The sequence below is a fragment of the Semicossyphus pulcher genome, unplaced genomic scaffold, assembly GCF_022749685.1.
Source record: "Semicossyphus pulcher isolate SPU_LCO1_2020_fin unplaced genomic scaffold, fSemPul1.0.p SCAF_25, whole genome shotgun sequence".
Lineage (NCBI taxonomy): Eukaryota > Metazoa > Chordata > Actinopteri > Labriformes > Labridae > Semicossyphus > Semicossyphus pulcher.
In genome coordinates this window covers 11292501-11315000 of record NW_027211699.1, presented here as the reverse complement: position 1 = coordinate 11315000, position 22500 = coordinate 11292501, and the positions used below count along the sequence as shown (strand labels likewise).

At 45.6% G+C, this 22500-nt stretch overlaps 1 protein-coding gene across 1 annotated transcript in view; it reads right to left on the bottom strand.

The window, feature by feature from the left end:
• LOC138603975 (hypermethylated in cancer 2 protein) overlaps window positions 1–14722 on the bottom strand; it is a 24472-nt gene extending 9750 nt beyond the window's left edge. The window contains exon 1 of the mRNA XM_069675758.1: window positions 14169–14722. Within this exon, the coding sequence (XP_069531859.1) occupies window positions 14169–14562 (394 nt within the window). The 5' untranslated portion in view covers window positions 14563–14722. The remainder of the gene's footprint in view (window positions 1–14168) is intronic.
• Window positions 14723–22500: the final 7778 nt, after the last annotated feature.

The window sequence follows — 22500 nt, the reverse complement described above, 5'->3', positions numbered from 1 at the left end:
AACAACACAACACGAGGCTCCAGGAAACATCTGGATCAGTGATTATTCATGAAACGGGTCGTTAGCAACACGTCAGCTTTCATTGACGGCTGACACTCATTCCTTTAAATGCTCCTTCAGTTATGAATGAAATCTGTTTAGTCAGGATTCATACTTTTATACGTTTATGGTCTAAATGACTGAAAGTGTCTCCAGTAGATGTGTTCATCCTGCAGCAGTGAAACAGGCTGTAATGGCTGCAACATAATCCTTGATGGGTCAAAGGTCGGCCACTAAAAGTTCTTGTTGTTTCCACTGACAGGCTCAGATTGTTCTTCTAAGTGTGTGACAACATGACAGAAAGGATCCCTACAGAGATAGACCTTTTTGTTACAGAGGAAGATGATTGTTTTAACCACACACAGACGTTACATCGCTCTCTGCACACACACCAGACTCCATTCATAAAAACACTGATTTAACCTCACAGGACACAGGAGCTGCTGCTCTGCTGCTGCCTCAGTCTGTTAGTTTGTTTATGTTATCGTGTGACTTTGGTATTTAAAAAGTAAGTTCAAATCCTGAACAATATTTGTGTAACTCACTGTAACACAAAAAAACTAACCAATCAAGGCCACAAGCTGAGCAGCCATATTTTTGTCAATGGACTCTGGTGTCTGTGACGAGAGTGATCTAACAGCTGTTTCTGGATAAATCACGTTCCAATCAGACATGACACATGTCCATCACATCATTGATGCTTTTCCTTCATTACATCTCTTTCTGTGTGTTATGAACAAATGAATGATCAATGATGAAAATAGTTTTACCTCCATTGAACTATTTTTGAAAGAGTTGAAAAGAAAAAGAAACTCTTTACTGAGCGAACAGCCGAGGAATAGAAATGTGTTATTACATGAGATTTGAAAACATGCAGCGACAGCCTGAATAACTTTAATCATATTTTGTGACAGTTAATTTGCTGCTCGTCACCTGGCTGTTAAAACGTGACTCAGCAGTGCTCAGGCTGTTTGTTTGGGTGGTGGAGTCGAGGTTTCAGTCAGACCTCTGAACACTCACTCAGTCACACACAGACGAAACAAAAGCAGGAAACAGAAACTGGTCTCAGTAACAGGCGTCCAGAATCATGACCACTAACACGTCTGATAAAGACAAACGCACTGACGGGAGTTCCCCGCTGTGAAGGGAAAACAGCTGACGCTCTGATTTCCTGTCAGTCATTACCCGGGGCGAAGCACCGCACAATAAAGCCTTCTGTTCACATGTTTCCTGAAATTAACTAAAACCAAATAAAGATTCATTTCCTTGAGACTGAAACAGAGACTTTAACACGAGAGAAACTAAAGAGGCTCTCAGCTGTTTCACAGACGCATGTTGTGTGCAGAGGTGAAAAATACTGCAGTCAAAGTACTGTTGACCACACTGTGAGATGCTACAGAAAGAGTCCAGCATTCAAGACATCAGAGGGGAATTCTTGTATTCGAATGGTCTAAATGACTAAAAGAAACACACAGTGTGTGAGTGTCTCAGTAGATGTGTTCAGCCTGCAGCAGTGAAACAGGCTGTAATGGCTGCAACATAATCCTTGATGGGTCAAAGGTCGTCCCCTAAAAGTTCTTGGCCGCGTTTCCCAGATTCGATCGTTCTTAAGGACTTAAGAAGGCTCTTAAGAAGGGTTCGGCTAAGAAGGAGCGCTAAGATAGGGGTGTTTCCCAGACGCGTTCTTAACTGCCTTCTTAAGATCCCGCCAAAGAAGCTTCTTAAGAAGCTCTTAGTGGGAGCTGTCCACCGCCGTGGTGCTGAAACTAAATCAATCGATGCCAGGCAAATCGATCACCCACCACTTTATCAGCGCATAAATCACACACAACACCCTGTGGTCCCCACAGACAGGTGCAATTAGGCTACACACGCGTGTGTGTGTGTGTGTGTGTGTGTGATCACAGCTAACAGGTGTATCCAAGTAGTAATCAAGCCCATTAACGCATATATACCCCCCTGTGGCTAGGCACACACATGTGAGAATGGAAAAAGCAGCCAGCAAACGAAACAAGAGGTCACCCTCGTTTACCGCAGAGGAGATGGCCGTATTAGTGGACGAGGTCTGGCAGCACCGTGATGTGTTATTTGGGGGAACAAAGGGCAAAAAAAACATTGCATTAAAGAACCGAATTTGGCAGGCCATAGCCCAAAAGATGTCCCCCTCTAGTCCCTGTGGCCTGCGAGACTGGGGTGCTGTAAGAAAGAAGTGGCAGGAGTTCCAAAGCCAAACCAAAAAAAAAGGTGCAAAGGTGAGGCGAGAGAGCATGGGCACGGGTGGTGGCGCACCTGGTGCTACAACCCTCACTCCGGACGAGGAAAAAGTCCTATCCATAATTGGAAAGACGGCCTCTGAAGGCATTAGTGGGGGCATCGATCTTCTGGGGGACGAGGGCCTCTCAGAAAACAGCGAGGGCGAGGAGGAGGAGGAGGAGGAGGAGCCATCTGGGAGCAGAGCGGCGACATACACGTCCCCAGGAGAGGACGACCCCCCACAACCGAGCCCTGTCCCCGCGCGCCAACCAGCAGGGCCCGGTGTCCGCATGCGGGGAGGCTTAACAGGGCGGCCCCCCATAACGACCTGCACCTGCAGCGAGACGCTGGTGCGTCTCGAGAGGGAGAAACTGGCGGTGCTGCGGGGGATAGAGGGCCAACTGGAGAGACAGACTGCCCTCCAGGAGCAGATGGTGCAGATCAAACGCCAGAAGTTGGAGCTGCACCGGAGACAGCTGGCACTTGCCGAGGCACAGTTCAACCGTCCCTCCATCTCGGTCCCAATAATTCTCCCCCAGGATGGAGGTAAGGGGCATTTCTATTTTTTTTTCTCCGCATTGCACAATGTATCCCGTTCAATTTCACTAATCAATCTCCCTTCATTGCAGGTGATGCAGATGCAGACGCCCAGTAACGACAGCGGTGCCACTGCTTTTTGTTTCTCTTTGTTTTTTTTAATAAACTACTTTTCCTTTTCAACCATGTGTTGTGTGGATCATTTTGCGTCATTTCCTAGCTTTCAAGCCCTATACATGATAGTTGATATGGGTTGTGTGATGGTAGTGGGTTTAATGTTGGGAGTAGGGTGGTGCTGATATCAGTGCTTGGTGACTGGTGGTGACGGGGTAGGGGCTGATAGACATCAAAAGAGATTCACAAGCTCCTCTCTGGTCTGGACACCAGCTTGGTGGAGTGCTGCTTGGGATTCGCGGGGGGCGGGGTTGGGGGCTTCGTCTTCCGATGTTTCCCCATCTTCATCCACAGGAGGCGGCTCATCTGCTCCAACGCGCACTGCTATGTTGTGCAGCATGGCTGTGACAACAATCACGCGGCAACATTTCACAGGTGACAAGCGCAGCCCCCCCGACGAACGATGGATACATCGGTAACGAGACTTCCACCTGCCAAACACCCGTTCAATGTGGGTCCTGGTGTGTGTGTGGGCCTCATTGAACCTCTCCTCCTGTGGTGTTGCTGGGTTGGTTATCGGTGTCACGAGGTAACTCCTGAGAGGGTAGCCACTGTCCCCGAGGAAGATGCTCCTGCCGAACTCTCCTCTGCCAGCCTTCTGCCCCACAGCTGAGTTGGCCCACACGAAGCTGTCGTGTGTGCCTCCTGGCCACCTGGCAACGATGTCTGTGATGAGGCCATCGTGGTCCACCGCCACCTGAGTGTTGATGGCAGCGTAATGTTTCCTCCCAATCCAGCACGGATCCACCAGGAAGGGATTGTGGATTGGGATCAGTGTGCCATCCACGACACCAATCACCCGGGGGATCCCAGCCATGGCATGAAATCCACGGTGGACCTGGCGGACCTCGTCCCGTGTGGTGGGCATTCTGATGTGTGTCCGGGCATGGCGCAGGAGGATCGGTGTCACGGCTGCCACACTCCGTGAAACCGATGCCTTGCTGAGGCCGGTGCCGTCCCCCACCACCTCCAGGAAGCTCCCCACTGCGTAAAAACGCAGCGCGGCCAGGAGCTGCACCTCCGGGCTGAGGGCAAAATTGCAGCGGGTTGCCCTCTGGATGTGTGGTGACACTAGCGTGACGAGGCGTTGGATCTCCACACAGGGAAGCCGGTACTTGGACTGGACAGCCCGGTCCGACAGCACATTAAGTGGGGAGAAGTGCTGACGCACATAGGCATTTATGTAAACCATCTGGCTTCGCGCACGGCGACGCTGTTGGTTAGCAGCGAGAATATGCTGTATTGCAGCCATGGTGTCTCACACGCGTGGACTTCAGCAACGCCTTTATATAGACTAGCAGGTGGAGCCTCTCTTGATGAGGTTCCAGCCGAGTTCAATTACACCTGTCAGTTTCCCTGATATCTGTGAAATACCACAGGGTTGTTGATGTTTTTATAGCTAATGTAAACTCATATGCAGATGCCGAATGTGTGTGAAAACGTAATGAGTGATAGTAATGATGATTCATTTTATTTATGTAGCTACAGGAACACATGGGCAATTCTTTATTTTTATATCGTTATTTTTCTTCTTATGCTTTTATTTTTCTTGCGTCAGTGTTCTGCAGCTGTGGGCGCACATTCATCATTACGCATGGTTTTAGTATTCCTTTGAGTGTCAGATATAACTTTCCCTGACGCGGCTGCAGTGAGCGTTTGGTCGCTAAGAAGGCTGTTAAGAGTGGGTCAGGCTGATCTTACATTTCCTTCTTAGTGAAAGATCTTCTTAAGCTAAGAACGACTCTGGGAAACGCGTCCTTCTTTCACAGCGCTCTTAAGAGCGCTCCTAAGAAGCTCTTAGCGCTTAAGAGCTTCTTAACGAATCTGGGAAACGCGGCCCTTGTTGTTTCCACTGACAGGCTCAGATTGTTCTTCTAAGTGTGTGACAACATGACAGAAAGGATCCCTACAGAGATAGACCTTTTTGTTACAGAAGAAGATGATTGTTTTAACCACACACAGACGTTACATCGCTCTCTGCACACACACCAGACTCCATTCAGAAAAACACTGATTTTATGTCTGAGATTACTTCTGCTGCCTCGAGAGGATCAAATGGAAAGTCTCAAAAGTACAAGTACCTTGATTTTGTACTCGAATACTTGAGACCATCTGGTTTGGCGGGCAGGGTGACCCCCCTGCTGTGTGATGTGTCAGGGTCAGACTCTTGCTCCATATGACCATATGTCCACATGATCACATGTATGCCCATATGGTCATATTATGAACACATGCAGGGTGGGACGAGCCAGAGTCTCTGTGTGCACATTCATGTAATAGGTTACGTGAAGAGGCCCCCACTCTAACTTCACCCCCCATAACAGATGCATTTGAGACGTTATAATGGCTCTATGTAACATGTGAGGGTCATCAAGAGGTCACAGAACTGTAGCTGCAACTCTCTTTACACGTCTAACACACGCTGTGACCTCCAGGAGACGAAGCTAACAGGGAAGTCCCAAAGCTGCAGTTCCTCTGGTGTCCACTTGAGGCTGCCTCCAGCAGTGAGTCAGTCCCCATAGAGCCCCATGTTAAACTTTACAGCAGAAATAAACATGTTTACAGCCTGGTACAAAAAACAGTTTGGGTCTCTATAGCTCATTTCTCTCTTCATGACAACTGTACGGGGAGAATCTTTATACAGCTCACCTGTTTACATTATATTAAGGCTTAAAGTGATGCAGCATTAGGGGCGTGGCCTCTTTGAGTGACAGCTGGGAGCTGCTAGCTGTCTGCTAGGTGTCCCCTCAGCTAACTCAGTCACTGAACGTAACCTCTGGGCCGTGTTTGTGCTGTTGGAGCCTTTTGGAGATTTGTTCATGTAAATATCAGACAGATAATCTGTGTGTGCGCTTTATTGGACGAACAGACCGTCCAACACGTCTCACACACTGTTTCTACACTCAGTATTTTAGTTATATGTTAGCACTGATTAGCAGCTAGCTGTGTCTGTGCTCACCATGCCTGCTTGTTAGCTGGTTCACCGTTTGTCATACACTGATTTTACAATACCAACCGCTGTGACCCCTAACAAACACTGAGTACATGAACCGCTGAAATGTATTTTATCGACCAAACGACTGACTGAATAATCGTTAAACAGCCTTGAGTCAACATGTCAGCTGTAATCAGGATTAGTTTAGGTTTGGGTTACAGTTGATGGACTCCAGCAGGTTTTGGGGGGGCGGGGGGTTCTGTTCAGTCTCAGATCTCTGTGGGGGTCCATTTAATCACTTACACTAACAGAACCACTCCAGTGTTTCTTTCCTCCTCCTCCTCGTCCTCTATCCTTTGTTTCCCTCCTCAGTGAGCAGACATCAGAGTGAAAGCTTGGCCTGCTTTCCGATATGTAAAGACCCCACACAATGCAGTGACCTTTGACCTGAGCGTGTCGAGGCCGCGGCCTAATTATCTGTGTGAGTGTTGCTGAGTTCGTCCTGCAGACGCTCTGCTGCTTCTGTCAAACCTGACAACACTTTTCTTCTTTTACGGCTGAAACTTTTGGACAGCCGCTCCAGGAAACGGATAAATCAGAGTTTATTCATGAAACACAGACGGCTGTATATATCTCATGACACTTTTATTACTAAACAAGTGTGACCTACCAACCGCTACAAACCTTCTGCCTTAGCTCAAACACATGGGACTTTAGCTGTAGCCAGCTAGTTAGCACCCTCTCCTTCTAGCTCGAAACCAAAATCCAGCATTTAGAAGCAAACACTGAAGTCAACAGACACCACATGGCTAACTAGCACAAACAAGCTGACTGAGACACAGGAGGGCTATCAATCTGCAGGCGGGCGTCCTCTCTGGAACGCTCTCAGTGCAATGCCTAAGAATAAATCACATCTCTGGGAAACAGGAGGGCGAGTGATCGCTGGAAAACAGGCCGCTGTGCTTTCTGAGTCAATGCTACTGACCATGCAACGGACAGCTAGCAACAAAACTCCCCAACAACCGTGTGCACAAGTTACAAACAGGTCAGCAACAGTGGATCTCCGATAAATGACCCCTGGATGACCTCAGGGGTCCGTTTCACAAAGCAGGTTTATTGAAAACTCTGAGTCTGTTAACCCTGAAATGAGGGAAACTCTGAGTTTTCCGTTTCACAAAGGGAGGTAACTCAAACCAGAGAAAGAGGGGTAACTCTAGCCTGTTTCACAAAGGGAGGTAACTTAAGCTCTCGGTCAGTTACTGTAGTAACAGACTCTATGAACCTCACCTGGTCGTGAGCAGGTTTTCTTCAGGAAACTCAGAGTTTCGCTCTGTCTCCTCCGTCTAGAATATAAAACCCTCATTCGACTTCCTCGTTCATTCAGCCCGTCTCACGCGTGTGCTTGAGCGGTTACCGAATTAAAAGAAGAAACGTTGCGTCTCTGTGCTGCTCTGACCGCTTTGCAAAAGTCTTTTATAATTATGATAAAAAAATCAAAAGACAAATCTGTGTCAAAGTCATCATTTTTAGATTTTCCACCACCACTGCCGAGAGCGCTCAAATAAGACGCCGTTAGTTATTGGATTTTTTTTTTTTAAACTAACACATTCAGTTTAATCAACATGAATTATAATGTATGTGAAGTCAGCATCATGTTAGGGATAAAGCTGATGCACATTAAAACAGCCCCTGAATGATATTTAATCTGTTTCATATTTAAAATATGATTGAAGTGCTTCCATTTACGTTTTTCTCCCGCTGGATGCTCCTAAATTAATATAAATTTTAGCTTCCGGTCGTGATTAAGTATTAAATAAATAGACCAGTTCAAACTTGCAAATTTACTCGAGCAGCAGTTTCTTCCCACGCCGCTTCTCTCTCTTTTGCAGCTGCAGCCGTGTTACTTTATTTTTCTAAAAACATGCTCGTATTCGCTGAACGTCCGCATGAGGATTTCGAGCTCCGCTGGTGTGACGTAGGAGGACCTCTTTTTGTGTACCGTTGCCATGGTGAATCGTGGTGTCGGGGCTCCATTAATGCTGGCTTTTTACAGTCAGCGTGCACGCACTTAACTCCGGGTGAACCTACTCAGAGTGGATTGAACTAACTCTGATCAGCTGTTCTGGAACCGAAAACTCAGAGTTTCCTATCTCAGAGTAGATCAACTCAGAGTCCAGGGTTAGACTCAGAGTTTGTTGAACCTTCTTTGTGAAACGGACCCCTGATCTGACGATTACCACAGACGGGGCCCGTCTGATTGTTGCCGTTTGTGCTGTTGAAGATGAAGAAGTCAGTTTGATGCTAACGCACAGGATTTCAGCGAAGCACCAGTGGAGTTCTGCAATGTACTGATTTAAGGGATTCATATGATTTCTGGTTGTCTTCAGACGCACGATCAGAAGGGCGAGGGTATGGAAAAGGTATGCGATCATTTCTTCTATATTTATCAATATTATCAGAATGTGGAAAGTGTCAATTTAAAGATTGTCCTTATAAAAAATAAGCTTTAAGAAACAAGTAAATCTCTAAAATATACTTTACTTACATGTTTTAAAGTTGGTTAGCACAGTTCTAAAGATGTTTAAGTAAATAAAAACACCAAATAAAGCAGGTTCGCTTTAAAAATCTGTGTTTCTCAGACGCTCTTCTGCAGAAACAGGAAGTCACGTGGGGCTACTAGCTGAGCTGCTGCTAACATTAGCTCATCTTGACTTTTAGCATAGGGTTCCTTCAGTTTTCATTGTTTAACAGGAGCAGAATTATCCACAGAGGTCTCTTCCTGTACAAAACATGCCTTGTGATTAAAAGTAGTATAAAGTGCACCACGACTGCTCCTGGTGAGTTCTCTAATGATTCCAGCCCGTGGAGAAGTTTACCTCTTGGTATTGTTAGTTATCAGTCCGTAACAGTGTGTGACTCACAGCTGGAAAAATGGGCTGGACTTCTGGCACGGTGCTAAACTGGTTTGAAATCTGTTTGAAGCACAGGAACTTCTTTTTGTTGATCTGTGATGAAACATCTAAAGAGTGGAGTTCCCCAAGGCTCAATTCTGGGGCCTCTACATGCGTCCACTGACTCTGACTCTAGAAAAGCACAAAGTATCTTGTGCAGACGACACACAGATTTATGTGACTGTGATCCCTAACAAACACTGAGTATATGGAGCAAACACTGTTGTACTCAAAGTAAGGAAAATGTTTGATTTTTGGAGCCAAAGATTTAAAGTCACAGTTGAGCTTCAGTCCTGTAAATTAAAGTCCACAAACCATGCAGTCTTGTTGTAGTCTTGAGCTCAGACCTGAACTTTAACATCCACATTAAGACAAAATTAGCTGATGATGATGAATACATCAAGAGTAAAGTCTGTCTCCGCAGGATTAAGAAAAGCTCATCTTCCTTTTCTGCCTCTTTGGTTTATGAAGCACAAAATGTTCTGTTTCGGATCTCTTGTATGAAGCATCCAGATTTCTCAGCTGGTCTGGGATCAGATCTACTTCCTGTCCAAAGAGTCCAAACGAAACCTGGAGCAGCAGAATTCACGTTTTTACTCCACATTTCTGAAACTCCACAAAAACTTGAAGACTGTTGTTTTAAATCACAACTGGACACTCATGTGTTCATCTTTTGTTCCATCTACGATGTTAAATTTAATTTGTATCCTCTTACATTCTGCGTAGCTAAATTCAACTCTTTTGTTGTAGTCTGTTAAATCCCATCTTAACGACGGGGTTTATATCGCCTCGTGTTTCTCGATGCCTTTCTGTGTTGTGTAACTGTGGTTGGAAGGTGTTGCACTAATAAACTTCTTGTAGACGTCTGTTTGGGTTGGATTCACACATGCTGATGTTCTTTTGTGTGTTTGTTATAAATCCACTCAGGTCGGGAGTGATTCGCCATCCCCGCCGTGATGTCACCATCTGTCCTGAGATCCTCTGCAGTCCTGATCGTGGCGTGCCGTGGCAGTGGCCTGGTTTTATATGAGATCAGAGGGGGGGAGGGGGGAGGGGGAGGAAGGTTTGCGTGTCAGCAGTGCGTTTGCGTTCGAGTGCACCAATGTGTGCATGCATGCATGAGAGACATCCTTCTTTCTCACGTGTCTCCACATGTGGAGGAGTGTCTGTTTATTTGTGCTGCTGCCGCCATGCAGCGAAATCACACCCAAACAAACACACGCTCAATAACACACACACACACACACACACACACACACACACACACACACACACACACACACACACACGCGCTACTGACACGGTTTCTGATGGTCGATCAGCCTCATCTATTAATCCTGCTCAGATTTTCACAAGCAGCCTCGTCAGTTAGTCCTCGTTCAGGACATGTAACACACTCTCCATTCCTGACTCTTTTCTGTTTTTCACTTTCACAGAAAACTGAATATGTTTGGCTTTTTCACTGTTGTTGTTTTACTGAGAATGTATTAACAAAACATGTATTATGTTGCAGCCAGTACAGCCTGTTTCACTGCTGCAGGATGAACTCATCTCCTGGAGACATTATAAAATATTTAGATTCCAAAATGTGTCAAAATACTGGAGCTAACCTTTAAATCTGTGTCGTCACTGTTTGCTTCGTCAGAGGTCCATTCAAAGAAATATTATTATCATGCGTGTTGTTCTTGTTTGAGTTGATTTCATACAGAAAACATTACATTAGGCTGCTAGGTCAATGTAACTGCTCAAATGGACCTTATTCTTATATCCAATGAATTTCTGTGAATTCTCTTGATGATTTCTGCTGAGTGCTTTTTGTATGTGCAGGTGACCTTGCAGCTCATCACCTGTTCTGTTCCTCCGCCTCCTCCTCAGTGCTGCTTTGCGTTGCTGAGTGAGCCGTGGTGCAGCAGTTACAGGTTTATATTGTTACTGCAGGAGGACGTAAAGGCTGAAAACAATCCATGTTACATACATCACGTTTTTGTAACAGCTTCTTCTGTTACACTTGTTATAGTTCTCAGAGCGGATCATTTGGCTGGAACTGAAACTCCCTGCAGCACAGCTGGGTATCGAACCACAACACCTCTTCAGTATACAGAAAGACAAGATTTCAGAAACTTTGGTTTGGTGTTGAAACTAAAACGGATCACAGTCACATTGAGGAATGAAATGATTCCCAGACAACCACAATGAAAGACAGAAACAAAGATGGTTAACATCGTCCGCGTGGTTCTAATTCTGCACACCGTATTTTATTTTTACACACCTCCTGTGCGGCTGATTGTTTCCTGGATTCAGCCCCTAAACTGAGGCTGTGCTCTAAATCCCATACTACACTAGCAGCACGTCCTGATGTGGCCTAAATGTAGTCTGTAGAATGTATTTTGCATAGACAGTATATAGTATGCAGTATGTAGTATAGTATGTTGTATGCAGTAGCAGTATGCAGTACGCGGTATTTAGTATGCAGTATATATTTTGCAGTATGTTGTATATAGTATGTGGTATGTAGTATGCAGCATGTAGTATGCAGCATGTAGTATGCAGCATGCAGTATGTACTTTGCAGTATGTAGTATGCAGTACATAGTATGTACCATGCAGTATATAGTATGCAGTATGTAGTATGCAGTCTGCAGTATATAGTATGTGGTATGTAGTATGTGGTATGTACCATGCAGTATATAGTATGCAGTATATAGTATGTGGTATTTAGTATGCAGTATATAGTATGTAGTATGCAGCATGTAGTGTGCAGTACATAGTATGTGGTATGTAGTATGCAGCATGTAGTATGTGGTATGTAGTATGCAGTATATAGTATATAGTATGTAGTATGCAGCATGTAGTGTGCAGTACATAGTATGTGGTATGTAGTATGCAGCATGTAGTATGTGGTATGTAGTATGCAGTATATAGTATGTAGTATGTAGTATGCAGCATGTAGTGTGCAGTACATAGTATGTGGTATGTAGTATGCAGCATGTAGTATGTGGTATGCAGTATGTGGTATATAGTATGCAGTATATAGTATGTAGTATGCAGTTCATAGTATGTGGTATGTAGTATGCAGTATGTAGTATGTAGTATGCAGTATGTGGTATATAGTATGCAGCATGTAGTATGCAGTACATAGTATGTAGTACATAGTATGTAGTATGCAGTATATAGTATGCAGTATGTAGTATGTAGTATTGTAAGGACATTCACACTGCCAACATCTCCACCACTGTTTAGCTTTTTAAAAGAATATATATAAAACTAATAAACTTTATTTTCACAAATCCGCCCCCGCATCATAAAAACACTAATAATTTGTAAAATACTAAATGTGTTTTATATATTCTGTTAGACTGATCCTAACAGGAAGTGCAGCTCTGTCTGTGTCCATCGGAAAAACGCTCCGTTACGTTTTTCTCGAACAGAGGAATGTGGTTGAAATCCATATTATGAATTAAATGAGTGTTACTCAGAGAGCCTGTAAAAACAATTCAGTACTCAAAGTTTTCACATTGAAATTATATCAATGAATTCAGTTCTTTGCAGCTCTTGAACTGTAGTTGCAGGTGGCAGCAATTACACCTCCGTAATTGCACAACAGCACAATTTGCTTTGTAGGCAACTGTTTCAAAAAGGTGAAGAGTTGATAATTGGTTTCAAAGCTAAAAAAATCTTGTTTTCTGATTGGTTCATTGATTGGCTCGCCGATACTGATCCCACTTTTTGACCGATATCTGAGGCCTTTCCAATACTTGTATCTGAATAACTATCGTGTATTTACAAAGCCCACTCGTGCTCGGTTCGCACGATATCCAATGTGCCAATATTTCCAATCTCATATTGGTCGACTGGCGATTGTTGTATACGCACAGAACTTTCCACCTAATTGCAGCGACCATAAAGGCTCTCCTGTGGTGGAATGAACACATTATTATACGCACTGTTATTGTCAGCGCTAACGGGCAGAAGTGGACATAAAACACGATTATTTTTCACATGTTCACAAAACCACGTCCACTCAGGTAACACCTACAGCGTGCTATATTTGTTTTTAGGTAACAGTTTCATAGGAGTATACTGCCCCCTACTGTATCGGAGTGTGAGTGTAAGGCGTTAGATCAGAAAAGCAGAAACTTTCAAAGGGCCGATACCCATATTTAATTTTAAAGGCTTTATTGGCAAATGCCGAAGATGAGCTGATGTTAGGGTGCATCTTTACTCCTCCTCACAGAGCTACACGTCACCAGAGAAGAAGAGTTTACCGACAACACAACTTCAGACAAAAGCAAGTTCTCTACAAATTTTTTAGCTGAATCCACGAGTATGTTTTCTCGTTAAGTAACCGGTGTAAAGAGTAACTGTGCTCAGCGTGTCATCTCTGGTCGGAACCTGTTAAAAAACAGACCAGACTTTAACCAAATGAAGGCCCGAGACTTCACTTCCACCAGAACAAATCTCTGATGTGAAACACCTTCCTGAAGGCCTTTCAGTCTATGCTAGCTGAACTGACGACGCATTCGAGTGCCTCTAAATCTTCCTGATAAAAAACCATGAGGACCCTTGCTGACAGTCTGAATATTCACCGCCCGTGCTACATCTTTGTCCTCCGCTTTCCCGCCTCGGCCCTTTTCTCTCCAGTGAAACGCTGATTTAAACCACACTGGGGTCCGCCTCAACGTCCGTCTACAGTCCTGTCCTCCACAAGGCCGTCTCTTACAGTCTGTTGCTTCTTTGTCCTGGTCCCCCCTCCACCACCAAAACCACCACCGCCCCCCCCCCATCCTGAAGAGGCTCTACATGATGATCTACAAGCTGCTGAAATAAAGGCTGGCAGTAGTTTTAACTTACTGAGCAGCTCTATGAGACACCTTTCCTCTTGAACCTGTTCTGACAAAAAGCCTCACAGAGGAACATGTGATGTGACATGACACCCACATGCAGTCAGTCCTGGTTCTCCATTAGAGTCATTACATCCTGTCTCTCCTCCATTGTGCTCCAATTAAAGCCCAATTAAAAGTTGTCCCCCCCCCCAGTCTCTGTGTCAGGTTGTCCTCAGACTGACGCTTCTTTGTCCTGCTCCACATGTCAGGGAGGCTCATGGATGTTGTTTTTTCACCTGCAGGCCTCACTTTCTCTGCAGTTTACTCATAAAGCCTTAAAACGGCCTGCACAGTTACGCAACCCCGCGTGTTGTAGGAGGCAGAGACAGAGGGAGGAGTGCCCCACAACTGCTCGCTTAGTGTGAATATGAGTGTGTGTTGTGTAACGGCTGCTTACCCACGACTCGTCCTCTCTGCTCCAGGCGGCGTGTGTCGGTGGGTATGCCGAGCTCGGTGCCCTGCCCTCCGGGGGCGTGTGGCTGCCTCTGCTGCTGCCTCTGCTCGGGCTTTGTTCTGTCCGCCCGCTCGTCCCCCGCTGCCTTGTTCCTACCAGCCACCGGAGAGCCTCCACTGTCCGCGGGGCTGGTGTTGGTTCGACCCCGGTTCTCCCACGACTGCAGCTGGAGCCGGAGCCGGTGGTTTTCCTGCTCCTTCACGGCCGTCTCCAGCAGCAGCGTGTTCAGGCTGGAGCCCACCGTCTTGCTGATTTCCTGCACGGCGAGCTGAACGACCTGCTCCAGCACGGACTCCAGCTGGCCCTGGAAAAACGAAATGTACACGGCTCCGTTCATGTTTTCGCCCCCTCCGGTAAGAGGGCTTTCTCATTCTTCTGTGCCCGAGCCCCAGACCCGCCCCCCTACCCTGTGTCCCCGACCGAAAGCTGGGTAAAATCGTCCCCGGGTCTCTCGGCTCCTCCAGCGGGTGCTCGGCTCCGTTCCTCCGGTTGCTGCTCTCTCCGCCTCGGCTCTCCGCGCGTGTTCAGCCCCCTCGAAGGCTGCCGGAAAGACCCGAGTAGAGGCGCAACAGCATTTCCCGCCCACATGTCTTGGCCCACGCGCGCCGTGCACACTCGCGCCCTTGCAGAGAGGCACGCCATTTTGGCTTTCAGAAAATAACATCAGTTAGGACAGACTGAGCACCGTGTTATTACCCCGAAATACCTTCAAATGACACACTTTGACTGTACAGTACTGGGATTAAACCAACTCTATGGAACCACTTTACATCAGACCAACAATTTTACTTTATATTTCATGAAAAATTACATTAGTCATAATGTATCTCAGGATCAAATAAGAGCTTAAAATCATTGACGTAGCTTCAGATTCAAGGCTGACGTTAAAACCCCAGAATTCCCTTTAAAATACTAAAACATGTAAAAACATTATGAAAACGTCTTTATAGGCTTGGCGGGGAGAAGCACTTGTGTTTCCTGTTTAACTGATGAAATATGAATTTAATGTTTGATTCTTACATCATATCAGCCTGAATCCTTTAACTCTGCTGAGACTGTTCGCAGCTAAAACATGGATGCAAAGGTAGTATGTCAGAGATGTGGACTTCAGACTTGGTGACTTGGACTCGAGTCGACTCGAGTCACTGTTTTGATGACTTGTGACTTGACTGAACAAAAAATAAATGACTTGACTCTCGACTTGACTTGAGGCATGATGACTCGGATGACTTGCATGTGTTCATAAGTTTGAATGTAAATTTTCAACTTCAAACTTTCTAACCATCAGGTCTGTACGCAGCGCAAACTGGGAGTCATGATTGGAGGACTCAAAAAGCTCCCTGTATGTGATCCTCATGATTGGATGACTGGCTGTCAGTCAAACTCCTCGTTATGGCAACACGCAACATCAAAGACCCCCGCTACCTATGTTTTTCCCCAAAGAGAAGCCTCATCAGAGCAGACCATCATCATAGCTGCGTCTGTGCCGAGATAACACAGATATAATTCACTGTCAGACTCTTTGAACAGGTTATATAAACTGGCCAATAATATAATAATTAGACGGGCTGCTAACACCTTGTGATTTCTCTTTATAAAGAGTGGATACTACAGGTCAGAGGGCTGGATGTCGGGTGGAAAAAAAGTGACTTGACTCGGGACGCGACCTGCCTTAACTAAGGACTCGACTTGACTTCACTTGACAACCTGTGACTTGACTTGCCCAAGAAACAATGACTAGAGACTTGCGTTGGACTTGAGCCAAGATGACTTGGTCACACACTGTAGTATGTTCAGCAGCTTATAATGACCCGTAGATTGGTAGGCCTAGTAGTTACTTTATCAAAGGTATTGGGTGAAGAAGTATAAAGAGCAGGACAAACAAAGGCAGGACTTTTGCCCAGGAAACCTGAGATTTAGAAATCGTGTGGAGCCAAGATGAAATGTTTATTTCTTTCAAGTAGCTATGACCTGAAGTCAGTAAAGAATGAAGCGTTTCACACGGCGGCGTCTCACTATTAACCATCGACTGAGTTTCTGTGCTGTATCATTTAGACCTTTCAGGTGGATGTCAAGTGTCGTCAAACTTTATTTGTATAGCACATTTATAACAACCGCAGTTGGCCAAATGATGATGACGGACAGGCTCAGATAATACAAACAGGTTAAAAGAATACAAACAACAAATAACAATAAAAGAGATTAGGGGCAGCCACCGCAAATACTCGGTCGCCACGTGGTTAAAGAATACACACACACACACACACACACACACACACTAATACATGCAGACTGGCACTTAGTTCCCAGCCCTGCCCTGCAGTCTGTCACTCAGGTTTGCATTGTAAATGAGATGAAGTGTGTCCTCCTGAACAGCAGAAACACACAGTAAGTGACTCTTATGTAACGCCTGAGACAAGAACAGTGAATGCTCCAGTAAGTCTCTCGTTCCAACTTGTTTCTTTATTAAAGGCTGAAGCCAAATTAAATTAGATTCACAGCTAACATCAGTGTATTAAAGCTGTGTGTGTCTGCAGGTTTTCCCCTTACAGGATCAGGGACTCTGCCATCACATGTTCACTGTGCTCCACCATCTTAACATGCATTATTACAGCCTCCAACACACTAATCACACGCTGCAGTGTAATTACAGTCTGCAAAACCAAAGTCCCACCCACTTCCTGTTCTGTTCCACTTACACTTTGTAGTTTTAACCGAGATAAAGGACCAATAACAAGCCCTCAAGAACTACATCTCCCATCAGGGGCTGACAGCCCTCCTGTGGCTGTAGTAAATCCTTCACGGTGGGAAACAGTTTATGTCAGACTCTTTTTATCCTGAGGGAGAGACACTGTGAGTGTCTGACAGCTCAGAAGGAACTCTAGTGACAAAGTGGCTGCAAAGCTTTAATTCAAACTGAAGATGAGAATCCATCGAACAAAGTAACATCTAAATTCAACCTTTAAGGGCCTCTGTCACTTTCAAATAGAGCCATTCACAGCAGCCATTTTGTATCATATCCATCTAGTACGGCACACACACACACACGCACACACACACACACACTACCGCATCAGTTTATTTAGCACTTTTAGATTTGACTATATTCACATGTCAGCCAGTTAAAATGTGTTATATTGTTTACTGCTTTAGCTAAGGTCCAACATCAGCTAATGTTAGCATTCAGCCACTTTCATGCTGATATTACCGTTAGCTATGAAGTGCATTAATGCTAACATCATCATTTAATGGTGTTACAATAGGAAAGGCTTCAATTCCTGGCTAACAGTAATGTTAGAACAAGTTGAAAGGTAAATGTTCCATTGCTACACGATACGACAGGAGAGGCATCAATTCTTAGCTAACAGAATGTTAGCCAGGAAATAGTTGAAGAGTAATATTATTGTTAAATATTGTCACATTGGGGGACGAATTCAAGAAGTGCAAATTCCATGTTAATGCTAATGTTAGCTAGGAAAAGGTTGAACCCTAACATGACTTGACCGTTAGTGTTACACAGTACATTAGGGGAAGTTCCTAGCTAACAGTTATGTGAGCTATGTTAGCGAACAGTTTTAAGTTAGCTAGGAATTATGTTAACAGTTATCTTAGCTAGGTTACCCACTAGTTGATGCATTATGATGTTGTTTTACAGTAAAATAAGGTGTAGCCTACTTCGCTACTATAACTACCTACCTACGGAGACATAGGCTACTTAATATTAATGGGGCTTGTAGGCCTGTCGAAGCTTCTTGAGTGATGAACATGTTCCAGTCATATGAAGTCATTTATTTTGTCACATGTCTTTATATTATCGCTGAGTTAAGTAAGTCACCTGCCTGTAATGACCAGTTATCATCAAACTGCCTGTTTTGTTTCAGGCTGTACTCCTGACTCATCGCCCTTTAATTCAGCATTACATCACTGACAACATCACAGCGTGTCAGCAGCGGGAGGGAGGGGGGAGCAGCTCTGCTTTGTGTCCGCAGAGGCAGCAGCCCTCCCCGGCTCTGATTGAGCAGCATGCCGCAGCAGAGGGACACTCCCCCTAAAAAAACATGCGCGTTTTCCTCGGGCGTTACGGTAACGGCCTAGCGTTCGAGCCAGCAGTGTCAGAGGGGGGCGGGGTCCGCATCATGGTCGAGCACCTCCGTGTCTTTGTGAGAGGAGCAGAAGGAGCAGAGCTGCAGCTGGCCGGTAACACGCCCCCTTCACCGCGTACTGTGTTCCTCTGCGGCCGCCGGAGTGAGTCCGTGAGACGGCCTGAGCTCCAGCAGAGAGCCGCTGACTGGCTGCGTGTCTGCTGCTGCGGTTTTTTTCAGTTTCCGTGTGCAGGCCTGTGGTGTGAATGTAACATGTGAATGCAGCGCTGTTATGTCATCACAGTGTGTTTACAGAACATGTTCATGCAGACGCAGAGCGCAGAGGGGGAAGTGCTTCAGATCGTTTCCTTCTGATTTCTTTTGCTTTGCACGAATCAAAGATTTCAAAGTGCTTCACCATCACTCTGCACACGCAGCACTAACACGCTGATGAGTGTGTGCTGTCATTTGATCTTAATGAACTCTGAGGGCTCATAAAGAGCATTTAATACACTTAATTAAGCGTTTAATCCGTTTAATCACGACTGCAAGAGCAGACTGAAATCATAAGACGATATTTGTTTGAGACATTTTACCTTGATGTGAAAGTTTACAGACAACAATGAAACGTATATGTTCCTTATAGAGTTACATGACCACGTACACATTTATGTTTTAACGTGTTGATCCATATTCAGCAGTAACAGAAAAACTGGATGAAATGTTTATAATGACAAAAAGCCCTCGAGTTCAAAACTGTCATCCAGAGTGTAAATTAAAATCCATCCACAGACTGTATAAAAAGATGCACCATGACAGCTCCCAACAGTGAAGCCAAACCCTCTCTAGCGCCCCCTGCTGCCTGGCTGCAGTATAGCTCATAAAGCCCGCCTCCTCCATGTTAACAGATGGGACATGAGTCAAACTATAAAATCAAAATACACATCCAATACATTTTTCTCAAACATGGTTTCTGTCATTATATAAAAGTATAAAAAGAGACTCAGAGTTTTAACAGAGTCTTGAAGCTGTAGACGATCAGTCAAAGCTTTGCCAGTAACCGGCGTCTTTGATCAAGTGTTTTTATTTGAATCATTATTACTCATGTATTTATTGTCCTGGCAGTAAAGGGCCTCCGTACTGATCTGTATTATTCTGTTGCAGTTAAAGATGTCTCCCTCCTCTGACGGTTCTGTCAGGTTCATGTGGCATTATTAACTTTTTAACTTTTTACTCCTGTTTTCTCTCTCTCTCTTCCTCGCGTGCACATCCCTCTCCTCCCTTCCTGCCGTCTGCCTCTCAGGGATCTCAAATCTCTCTTCCTCCTGAAAGCTGCAGCCTTCAGGTTGGAGGTTTTGGCTGACGTGGATGCAGCGACTCGGCCCTCTTCCTGCAGCAGAGAGGCCCGCGGTGGTTTTTATGAGCCCGTATAGGCCCGTATATACGACCCACTGCTGCGGCTAATCCTATAGGCTGCTCCTACAGAGATTTTATTGTCTCTGCTTGGATCCCAGCCCTTCCTCCGAAAGCTTGTTTTTAAGAGGTCGGCTGGACGGGCTCAGAAATGATCCAGAGGAAAAACACACGCCGGCTGGAGGGAAGTTAAAGTGTGGACGGAGCTGCAGGCCGAGGCTCTGATGAGGGTTTGGGTTTATTTTGAGTGAAGCTGGAGGTTTGTTGGTTCAGTCAAAGCTGCAGAGAGACACTGAAGGAGTGTTACAGAAACGTACTGACTGCTTTATTGTCCACAACGTGCAGACGAGTCCACAGGCTGATTTACACACATTACAGTGTTTCTGTCTGAACCTGTTCTTCACTGTGACGTCCAACAGCTTCTATAAAACCAGACCTGATACCTGTCGACACCTGGAGTCAGGGTTAGCGGACATGTCAGCGGGGACACGGTGACTCGGCGTGACTCAGCTCAGACCTGCAGGTCAAATCAAAACGACTTCAACAACAGGAAGTGACGCTGCAGCTTTAAGACACACAATCTGCAGTTTGTGTAAACAAACATGATCAACAGTCATCAACAGGTGTGTGTGTGTCTGTGAGTGTGTGAGTGTGTGTGTGAGCGTGAGTGTGTGTGAGTCTGTGAGTGTGTGTGTGAGCGTGAGTGTGTGTGTGTCTGTGAGTGTGTGAGTGTGTGTGTGAGCGTGAGTGTGTGTGAGTCTGTGAGTGTGTGTGTGAGCGTGAGTGTGTGTGTGTCTGTGAGTGTGTGAGTGTGTGTGTGAGCGTGAGTGTGTGTGAGTGTGTGTGAGCGTGAGTGTGTCTGAGTGTGTGTGAGTGTGTGTGTGAGCGTGAGTGTGTCGGTGAGAAGATATAAACAGACTCGAGTGGAAAACTCCTGCTCCTGCTCCTCCTCCTCCTCCTGCTCCTGCTCCTCCTCCTGCTCCTGCTCCTCCTCCTGCTCCTGCTCCTCCTCCTCCTCCTGCTCCTGCTCCTGCTCCTGCTCCTCCTCCTCCTCCTGCTCCTGCTCCTCCTCCTGCTCCTGCTCCTCCTCCTGCTCCCGCTCCTCCTGCTCCCGCTCCTCCTCCTCCTCCCGCTCCCGCTCCTGCTCCTCCTCCTGCTACACGATGTTAGGCAGGTGGTCATAATGTTATGGCTGATCGGTGTATGTAGCAGCTGAGTGCTTACCTGTGTTAAACCTTTGTTTGACAGAGTCACAGCTGTGTGAGCAGGAAAACGGGGACGATGATGGAGAGCTGGATGCAGTTCAATGATTTCCCGTCACAAAGAGAGCCTGAATGTTTAAACAAACAGGTAAAACATCCAATGAGGAGCCAGCAGGAAGAAGTAACAAGTTCCACACAGACATCCAGGTAATACATCAGACCTGGGGTCCGTTTCACAAAGCAGGTTCAACAAACTCTGAGTCTAACCCTGAACTCTGAGTCGATCTACTCTGAGATAGGAAACTCTGAGTTTTCGGCTCCAGAACAGCTGATCAGAGTTAGTTCAATCAACTCTGAGTAGGTTCAGCCGGAGTTAAGTGCGTGCGACTGTAAAAAGCCAGCATTAATGGAGCCCCGACACCACGAGTCACCATGGCAACGGTACACAAAAATAGGTCCTCCTACGTCACACCAGTGGAGCTCGAAATCCTCACGCGGACGTTCAGCGAATACGAGCATGTTTTCAGAAACATAAAGTAACACGGCTGCAGCTGCAAAAGAGAGAGAAGCGGCTCGAGTGAACGCGTCAGTTTGAACTGGTCTGTTTATTTAATACTTCATCACGACCGGAAGCTTAAATTTATATTAATTTAGGAGCAATGCAGCGGGAGGAAAAAACATACATGGAAGCACTTCAATCATATTTTAAATATGAAACAGATTAAATATCATTCAGTGGCTGTTTTAATGTGCATCAGCTTTATCCCTAACATGATGCTGACTTCACATACATTATAATTCATGTTGATTAAACTGAATGTGTTAGTTTAAATAAATAAAAGAAATCCAATAACTTACGGCGTCTTATCTGAGCGCTCTCGGCAGTGGTGGTGGAAAATCTACAAATGATGACTTTGACACAGATTTGTCTTTTGATTTTTTTATCATAATTATAAAAGACTTTTGCAAAGCGGTCAGAGCAGCACAGAGACGCAACGTTTCTTCTTTTAATCTGTAACCGCTCAAACACGCGTGAGACGGGCTGAATGAACGAGGAAGTAATGAGGGTTTTATATTCTAGAGGGAGGAGACGGAGCGAAGCTCTGAGTGTCCTGAAGAAAACCTGCTCGCGACCAGGTTAGGTTCATAGAGTCTGTTACTACGGTAACTGACCGAGAGCTTAAGTTACCTCCCTACTCAGAGTTTCCCTCATTTCAGGGTTAACAGACTCAGAGTTTTCAATAAACCTGCTTTGTGAAACCGACCCCAGGAGCACACGGAAAGTTTACAAGCTGCCAGGGAACAAAGGACGTGGAGCTGTGCATGCTGGGAGGGGCAGATGATGGAGAGGGCTGCAGGTGGGGAGTGGGCGGAGTCAGCCAGGTAACTGTGGGACTGATGAGAACTTTGATACTTAAAGTCTGGTTGAAGTATTTCAGTAGTTTTCTTCAGCTCGTGTTTAAAGTTTCTCTTCTGTTCCTCCTTAGATTCGTTCATTTGACGGGCCAGCTGGGCCAGAGTTAGCCACAGAGCTAATTTACATCTGTGGTCTCTGTGCAGGAAGATCTAAAGACTCAC